Genomic DNA, 9,931 nt, shown 5'->3' with positions numbered 1-9,931 from the left:
CATCCACCACTCACTCCCATGGCGCGTCAAATTTATCAGTGGAGAACCGCACAACTTCTTTTTTTTTTCTCTGTACAGGTGGATTCTGGAAACTCATTCTCTCCACTTTCAAAAGCTTGAAGACCGCCATTCATGTTGTGACAAGATCCATATTTACCGTTGACTTGCTATTTTCAGACTTTTCGATCGCGATAAGTTCAACCAAGATGAGGAATCCTTGCGGCTGAGTATATAATTTCGATATTCATCGATTGCCTAAAGCATTATGATCCTTCTATCTGTCGCGCGCTTCTGTTTTTCCTACAAATCAAACGTGGTAAAGGAACGGAAAAAGTCGCTCTCCTTGAAATGATGCTTTAACTATTCTTGGTATTCATTCATCTTATAGAACGCGGGACGAGACCTGAAATTGAGTCTTATCGCGAGTCGTTTTGCAGGCGAAACCCCGTCCATCGGGTAGACATGATACGCATATCATCGCCAAGTCTGAAGTTCTTTCAATAGTACCGAGATATGCTCCGTACTTTTCATTATCCCTCAGAGCCAGACTCTACTTGAGACACCTTTGGACAATTTGCTGGTTTAGATTTAGTTCTTATGGGCTATGAAGATACATACGACTTGACTGATCAACAGTCTCCTTTCCAAATTCTCAAATGATATTCATGGATTTGTATTACTAGAGCTACAAACAACCTTTGAACGCGCAATGGGGAGCGTGTTAATGCAAGCCAACGACCAGAATTCGTGAAATTGACTATTTCTCTGTAGTAGCAATAGTGTATTCACAGATACCCCTTCATCCTGTTTTCAATCTGGATGAAGCTAAGCGAAAGCAGCACCTAGCGCCCGAAATGAGTAGCTACCTACCCCTTGTAAACGATAAGCTCACGGTCCATAACATCAAGCCATACTCTGTACGGAGTATGTATCTACCGATCCAACTAGGGAGCATTCAAATAATTTCCTAAAAACTATTGTATGTTGATATTTTACCATTCAAATAGCGCAGATTTCTAGATATCGCTGCTAGTTACCTCCGTAGAAGTTGAACAACCCGAAGTAATCATTTGTGAGATGAGATGAAAAGTTATGTAGATCATCGGGGAATTCTCTCCAACTAGAAATTGCATGGAAACCCGAAATATCACAAAATATCTTAACACGCAAAGTCCAATACATGAGTTTAATGCTCCAGCGGATCTCGATCACTGCAATCTGGCCACAAAATGAGGAACTCATTATCAGCTTTTGAATAAATTAAACGTTTCTGAGACACATTAACGTCACGATCTACACGATTGCATACAGTGAAGCGAAAGTTCAACGGTGTTACGGTACCTCGAACGCGCTCTGGAACAATTCATGATAAATTTACAACGAAGCATTAAAGTTCAGCTGTTATTGTTGTATGATTGTCGTGAGCACCGTCTCAATCTGCTAATCGGGAGTACAGTTGAGTCTAAAGCAACACGCCACGTTGTGTATGCCAACCACTTGTTAAGCTCGCGTTCAACTAATGATTTTCACTACCAACAACCATTCAGCTGCGGGCCTGTTGAAGGATCTGGAGCTGGTCAAATCCTCAAAACATGTGAATCAACCACCTTTTCCTGATGAAATTGAACAACAGCGATTTTTTCTGCTTGTACAAGACTTCAGGCTCGCTATACCAAGCTGTCGCACCTAAGGAAGTACATAAACGGCCTTCAACTCACAAGAAGAATGATCTGGCAGCGGAAGAATATTTACTTCTTGCATGCATAATCTGTACCCCGTATGGATTTGGACACAACACAATAGAAGTATCCCTCGAACGAAAGAACCACGCATTAAGTCACAGGATGTATATCGGTTTAAATCAGCTGCAGGTTTTGGACGAATCGAGAGTCCTTAGGGCTTCGGAAGCATCAATGCATGAAAAATGCTCTTCACTGCGGCAGCACAACACTGCTTTCCAAACTCTCGAAATTTTTCCTGCTCCAGGTTGTCGTCAGTGTTTGTAATCTCATCTTTTTACGTTACGGTCAGGCGTCACCTATGGTGTTACCACACACCAATGTTTGTACTTTTGCCGCTGTAAACACGATAGGTATGATTTCGCACAAATATACTTTATCTTGGTAAGTTCATTACTTCACAATATTCTCATTTTCCTTTCATGCATCATCATATCACCACTTGGAAACTCCGAAATCTGCCCGTTCCATAGATAGACAATCCAGATTTTCCCACTGGCGATAACACGAACTTTCCTCACGTCGTTATCAACTTATCTACTCGAGCCTCGGAAACTGCTTGATGCATCAGCCTATCAGCATGACACTACAATATGGATCCCCGTCTAGCCCTACACGCTTCTTTTCGAAAAAGATACACAACGTATGTAAGGGAGGAGAAGAGATTCGATAGTAGGTCTAATGATCAATTGACATAAATACGAACTGGAAAGAATTGCAAAACTTTCAAATACAATTGAGGCCAGAGAAATATATGAGGATAAAGATTATTTGCTATCAATGCTTTGTAAAAGCTATGTAGGATGTGAGATGACCATGCAGCATGTTTGAGAGCGAGTAGATGGACCTTATTATTAATCAGGAAGCATCCATATCAACTCTTGAGTTTCTTTTCTCCAGCTTATCCCGAACATCTTCTCCAATCATTCGAGGCAATTCATGTCCGATGGTTACATTTTGGTTGGGTATCACTCGCTATCACCTGCTATAAACCCCTGTATCGATAATGTACCTCCTGTCGAGCGACTTCGCTCTGTTTCTCCACAAACTGACACATTCATTGTACTCACCAATCAGATGACAATTTATCTATGAATGCAAATCTCAGGTTCTCCTCCACCTTTTTGAAGGTCTGTTAGATTTCCGACTCAGCCATGGAATCAAACTCCTATCCTCATTTTGAACAACACATCAAGAAGAACATCATCACCTGCAGTGGCGGTTGCATTTGCAGTTGCAGAGAGTATCGTTCTAGATTCTTACTTGATTTCCGTGGAATATTGCTATTCAATCTTCCAATATCATTTTCACATTCATCGATGTATATTCCTAAGAGTTCTTTGAGATGGAGACGATAACAATACCTTCTCCATCAGCATTTCTCTCCTCCCCAGTCCTCAAGCCAGCACCAGAACCACCCCCACCACCCAAAAAAAGAAAGCAATCGACTTCGAGACCATCGACTTCTCAATCTTCAAAGAAAGAAAATGGTATCAACAAACCCAAACAATCGAAAAGTCGGAATGGTAAGCTCAAGATGTCTTCGTCTTCATATCTCTTATCTTTGTGATTGATAAGAGCTTCCGTGCCCCGCATCAAGCTTCGCGTGCTGATTGAAACTTCTTACAACATAGGTTGTATAACTTGCAAGGCAAAACGATTAAAATGCGATGAGACAAAACCTTCATGCCAGCAATGTCATAAAAGAAGCGTTACATGTGGAGGATATAAAAAGGATTTTAAATGGAGGCCATTCGAGGAGACTACTTTCACAAACAAGCCGGCAGTGCCGGCACCGAAAAAGAGAGGTATATATAAACACCAGATTCCAAAGAATATCTCTAATATTTGTAGTTTCGATAGCCCTGGATAAACTAGTGGACGAATCTACAGTTGCAAGTCCAGTAGCCTCGGATGGATCGACTGGTACACCTAATGGAGAGGATACGCAGATGCAGGACTCGTTCTTCAATGCCGCCGTACCTTCTCCAGCAACTTTTGATGTTTCGACTTCACTTCCGGAGCTCCATTCGGGATTTTCTCCTATGTTTGATATGAACACACCTACCTTTAGTCAAGATGGTCCTCAACGACCTCGCATCGAGGCAGATTCGGTCACAAGCAGTCTAAGTAGTATGTTTGAAGACACTGGCCTGGTCACACCAACAAGATCAAATTTTTCCGGACAGTCACCAAGATTATTAGATCTATTACAACCTGGATCGGAGCTGAATGCAAGGCCGCCATCTGTCTCCATGAGTTCATCTATTTCTATGCCATCCCCTATGATGGGTATGACAATGTCAAGTCCAAATATGGGCCAGTTTCAGATGACGAATGATTCGTCTCTTGAGGATGATATTGAGGAAATCATTCGAGATCCTCCATTATCTGACGCTGATATGTGGCTAGCCATGAGTCCCTTTCAACCTCTGTCAAGATCTCCAACTGCATCTCCCATAAGCTTCAGTCCGATGTATCGACAACCAGATGTGCCGGCCGGAAGCCCAGAAATGCTGATGCTTAGATTTGACAAGCAAACATGTGGCATTCTGTCTGTAAAGGATGGTCCAACTGAGAATCCATGGAGAACATTAGTTTGGCCTCTAGCGCGAGATTCCCCAGCATTGTATCATGCTATCGCATCCATGACCGCCTTTCATACCTCGAAAGAAAAACCTGCTCTTCGTGTCGACGGCATGGAACACATGCGTCGTAGTATTCGGTCTCTCGCTACAGGCATAGAAAAAATGCGCACTGATACTGCACTCGCCACAACGCTAGTTCTTGCATTTGCCGAGTCATGGGATCAGCATATCTCTACTGGAATTGAGCATCTCAGGGGCGCAAAAATATTGGTTAACCAAGCACTCATCAAACACAATAAAAGAAGCCTTGTGGGTGATGATCTGGCTAGGTTGAAGTTTCTTTGCAATACTTGGGTTTATATGGATGTTATTGCAAGATTGACATCAATTGATGATGAAGATTCTACGGATTTTGAAAACCTTCTTTCTCCGCTCAATAACCTCTCTTCTTCGTTTTCTTCGTCTTCCGCCGACGTCACTACAATGTCGGAAATCGACCCACTGATGGGCAGCGCGGCAACACTTTTTCCCCTGATTGGTCGCGCTGCGAATCTCTGTCGCAAAGTACAGAAATCAAAGTCAAACTCCATAGCCATAGTATCTCAAGCTATGGAACTCAAGCAAGCAATTGAACAATGGCAACCTTCAACCTCATTTTCGACCCCAGAAGATCCAACCTCTGAAATCCAGCACGCCCTCCAAACAGCTGAAGCCTATCGTTATGCAACTCTTCTTCACTTACATCAAGCTGTCCCCGAAATTCCATCACTAACATGCGCGGAACTGGCTAAGAAAGTCCTGGTTTTCTTAGCCACTGTACCACTCAGTAGTCGTCTCGTCATTGTCCAAATATATCCCCTTCTAGCAGCAGGCTGTGAAGCAAAAGACGACGAAGATAGAAACTGGGTTGAAGAGAGATGGGCAAGTATGGGAAGAAGAATGTGGATTGGGAATATTGATCGCTGCTGGGAAGTCATGCAAGAAGTATGGAGAAGAAGAGATGAAGTTGCTAGACAAAAGGAACAAGAATTGATGAGGAAAAATGGAGGCAGAGTGGGGATGGGTGGAATGCATAGTGGCTTGAGCGACAGTATGAGGAGGTTTGACGAGGAAATGGGCAACGGGGTTGGGAATGAGGAGGTATCGTTTTCTGATTTGTTGAATTTGAATGAGATGGGGAATAGGGGGCAGAGTAGGAGAGCTTCACCGGTGAGAAATAGACAAAGACATAGTATTTCGGGACCGTCTCAAGGAGGATTTCGAGAACTACAAGCTCAGAGACAGGCGGCAGGTCTTATTACCGAGGAGATGGATCAGGAGTTGACGGTTAGAGGAAGATTGCATTGGGTTGGTGTTATGAAGGACTGGGAATGGGAGAGTAAGTTTGATTTCTGTGATTTATTTATTTGTCTATCCTCTTCGCTATTCATTACGGGTATATCTCCATCCAAACGCCTCATCACATTCCTCCCAGTTCCATCTTAAACAAAAGAGATTCGTTATCTGTACGATATATATGCTATAATGCTAATGAATGACACCAAAACTAACAGTCCTACTTGGATAACCCACATCCCTGCAACCACCGTCTCACACCAGCATCATCGGGTCTTCTAAATCCCTGCTGCCACGCATCACTCGCTCTTCGCGCAGCTCGCTCGTGTCTTTCCCGTCTGTGTTCCTCTTCCAACGCATTTTGCATAAATGCTTCATAGGAATCTGGATCTAAATGGTTGTGGGTTTTCCCCAAGGTTCTAGATGGTTGTTGGTAAGAAGATACTTCGTTAAGGAGTGTAGATGTTATGGACCAATTAGTCACTGAGGAGTTGCGATGACGGCGACGATAAGTATTTTGCTCAGAGTTGTATGGCTCGTATTGCTGCTGGGATTGGGATGTTTGGGGGAAGGGTTGATGATGGTTATGGCTGCTTGATGAAGTCTGATCTCGTTCTCGCAGGGATGATGAGAATGAAGAGGAAGACAACGCTTTCTTTCTTTTGATGTTGGGAATCATGGTGAATGTATGAATGGATTTGATTGGAAATATGAGGTCAGCTAGTTGCTTTTGCTTTGGGCGACTTTAGGACTGGTCTGGGCAAAAGGATGTATGTACTCGGGTCCTGTGTGACTTGACTACACTGAACAGAAATGAGGCTGAGAAGAGTAAGAAAATGGATTCTTTAGCGAGGCGTTTGGTAGGTCTTGGGGCGTTTTCGGGATGAAATAGGCGTTTTAGTGTTGCTATATTTGGAAGTCGTGACTTTTCGGTTGGTCTTCTCCTTCGTTGTGGATATTGATATTGGCTTTATCTTGGTTGTATTAGGCTGATAGTAAATGTATCAAGATGAGGACTCGGTTTGATTTTTATATCCGTATGTATAGAAGAATATCAACCAAGCAAGATATCCAATCGATCAATTGAAATGATGAATTTCCTGTTATTAAACTCTAGCAGGCAAAGGTAAAGGTGTCATGGTGGGTAATTTGTGGGACGGAGAATCTTGTTTCAAATCTCGATGGAGTCGATTAATAAGAAGCAAGGTGGTGGATGATGGATGATTGATATAATGTAGGTGTTATGAAAAAAGAACTTGCAACGAGACGGTGGATTTTTGAAACCAGATGAGCTTGATAAACCGGCTTTGGAATAGATAGATTTTCCTCTTTTTTTTTCCTCCCGTATCGAGAAGATGATGGTTGCTATTCTCAATCTTGTGCCACATAATTATAATGATATGTGTGCGTAATACGTGCGACGGAATAACAGGATTGACCTACTATTGATGGCAAATCACGGGATACGATGAATAAACAGACTAAGCAGGCTGAGAATAAGATTGAAAACATGATATGGTTCAAATTCAGTGTAATAGTATTGGAAATAATATGGTAATATACAGGCAGAGCGAAGTTGATGTCTAAATAACCAGTGATTATTACCGTGTATGCGTCTCCAGATCTGTGGCAGAATAGAGTAGAAAGAAATGATAATTGAAAGGGAAGATCATGTGTTGAATGTATTTGGAGAGGAACCAGTTGGTTTGATGAGATCGGAGTGGAGAGCTCGATCGATGCAAATTAGATTTTAGATTTGAGATGGATGGTTTTTTTTTTGTTTTATGTTGGTCAAGTTTCTAAGGGGTTGTATATGTATAGCTGGCTATTTTGTATTACATATATACATATATGTAAATATAGATATATAGCTAGCTAGCTAGCAAAGAATAAAACAACACATCTCTATAAAGAACCAAAAATTCATGTTTCGTTATCCCCGGTTGAAGTTTGTAGCAGAGATCTGGTATTAATTAGATAGGTGTTTGGGTGGGAAGAACTTGGAAATCGGGGTTTGTTCCCGGGCTTCGGATCTGGGATCTTGAATCTCGGGGTACATGGACGTGGAGATGGAGATGGAGATGGCAATGCGATGGGATGGTAATGCGTGGATCGAACTGGTTTCATGTGTGTAAAATGTGTAGAACGAGGTTGTAGAACGAACGTGAGATACATGATCTAGTGGTGTAACTGTATTGCAATTATAGCATGCAGTACCGTGCTTGATCTATAGATTATCAATATAAGATCTGATGATCATGAATGACTAAGTTTTCGAATCGAGGTACTTCCCAATGTAAGCTTATACATGTAAAGCAGAAATACAGAGATGAGCTCTGAGTTACGATGTTATACACAGATGAGATATTGGGTTTCTTGAGACCAGAAAGAGCATCAGATTGAATTGATTGATTCTCTAGCTAAGCAGTTAAGCTGCGAGTATATATTCAAAAAATGAAGAAATAGGGTTAGGTATTCAGCCTTCGGAATTAAAGTGCTTTGAAATCAAAATATTGAAAGCAAACAAACAGTATACCGAAAAGGAAAGAATGAATTAAAAGTTGAGTTTTGTTTGCTCCTTATATGCATATGCTGTCAAGATCCCAGGAGGTCAACATGAGACGATATGTTATGATCGTGTTAGATATATATGTAAGTCCCTATATGTATGAATCTTGTATATATAAGTTTTAAATGCATGAATCTTACATGTAGGGAGTCTCAATTATATATATATTCTAGATAGATCTATTTACATATACACAAATCTGAGGAATACGGCGGTGTTCTCGAGTAGTGAGTTTGTCAGTACTAGGTAAAATGTCTTATATAGTTATTTCTGATATAGATTCTGTGTGAACGAAGTGAATGACTTCAATTCAATTACTACTGTAATAAAGAACTAAGCGAACGCGAAAGAGACTAGCTCTTTTAGTAAGTCTATATAAGACTTACTACTTTCAATATGTAGCTAGCTCTTTAGACAGAATACAATTAGACATACAGGACCTACGTAATCCGTGGGTGCTACGTCTTCCGTATCCTTCTCGTACCAACAGATTCTGTATACAAGTTTTATCATGATCATTCGGTTTTAAATGTTCTACTCAGTTTCTGCTATTTTGTTTAACTTTATGATTAAGTTACAGAATTATTTCGAATACGTTCTCTCTCCTCTTAGTTCATTTGCTCTATGATTTCCTTCAGTCTGTAATTTAAGAGCTACCCCTTACTAGGGATCTATCTGAAAAATGCATATAGATCTAAATGATCAGCTCAAATCGATACATGATTTGCCCGACCAGTAGTCAGTCCCTGGATTTACCAGATACCTCTCGGAATTCCTATAAATGTAAGATTACATAAACTAACTCGGATTACATTAAGCATTCCGGGTCCTAGGGGGGCGAGGGATCTACGATAACCGAGAGAAATACACTGATTTCCCGGCTGAGGAGAAAATTGGAAAAAGGAGTGAAGGCTCCCAGAGAATTAAGATATCATTTTACTGTTGTATGAGAGATCTATATCACACACACCAAAGAAAAGAAAAGACCCCTCATCAACAATCCCCCAACCCTCCAACGAAAAAACAAACCCGGAAAAATCCCAACTACTCGAGCAACCTCGACCTCAATCACCAGCGCACACGACAATCCCCACAAAGAAAACAGACCATCATTCTATAATCTCTAATTCACTCTCACCTACCTACCTACCTACCTACCTAATAGATATATATACCAAGAAATACCAAGAGACGAATCACATAACCATGAACATTTTACCACATCCACATCCTCATATTAATAGACCATGGTATCGTACGCATATCAGTTGATATCGTGCTCTCGTAGTGGTAACTCTTATAAAGCAAGAGTTTTTCTCAATATACAAATCTATAGATAAAGATGATGCAAGCTGAGCTGAGATCCTTATGATCTGTATCTAATTTTACTTAGGTTGGAGATGGTTTGGGGATTGTATGTGAGGAGGTTTTGTGGATGGGTTTTGTGTATTTAGTATGTGTAAATAGTATGTGTATAGAGAGAGAGGGAGATAGAAAGAGGAAGTAGAATAAATAAAGAATAAAAAAATAGAGGATAAGATAACAAGAAGACAAGGAGATATAATAAAATATATAAAATAAATTATTGTTACGTGACGGTTGTTACCCACTAGTGGCTCACGTGCACTAGCCCTTTATATAAAGACCTTACTTAGAATCTTCTTAGTTCTTTAGTTTTAGATTCTAAGTAATTGAATTGA

At 40.9% G+C, this 9,931-nt stretch overlaps 2 protein-coding genes across 2 annotated transcripts; both read left to right on the top strand.

Moving 5' to 3' along the window:
* Nucleotides 1-854: 854 nt before the first annotated feature.
* On the top strand, nucleotides 855-2,006 carry SS1G_03400 (predicted protein; the record flags this gene model as incomplete). Its single annotated transcript, XM_001595261.1, has 3 exons — nucleotides 855-924; nucleotides 1,457-1,484; nucleotides 1,634-2,006. 3 exons carry the CDS (start codon nucleotides 855-857, stop codon nucleotides 2,004-2,006), a joined length of 471 nt encoding a protein of 156 aa, XP_001595311.1.
* A 1,078-nt stretch (nucleotides 2,007-3,084) lies between these two features.
* On the top strand, nucleotides 3,085-5,894 carry SS1G_03399 (hypothetical protein; the record flags this gene model as incomplete). Its single annotated transcript, XM_001595260.1, has 4 exons — nucleotides 3,085-3,265; nucleotides 3,374-3,547; nucleotides 3,603-5,705; nucleotides 5,881-5,894. 4 exons carry the CDS (start codon nucleotides 3,085-3,087, stop codon nucleotides 5,892-5,894), a joined length of 2,472 nt encoding a protein of 823 aa, XP_001595310.1.
* Nucleotides 5,895-9,931: the final 4,037 nt, after the last annotated feature.

The sequence above is a fragment of the Sclerotinia sclerotiorum genome, genomic scaffold (genome assembly GCF_000146945.2).
Source record: "Sclerotinia sclerotiorum 1980 UF-70 scaffold_4 genomic scaffold, whole genome shotgun sequence".
Taxonomy (NCBI): Eukaryota; Fungi; Ascomycota; class Leotiomycetes; order Helotiales; family Sclerotiniaceae; genus Sclerotinia; species Sclerotinia sclerotiorum.
This window is presented reverse-complemented; position numbering and strand designations above follow the sequence as displayed.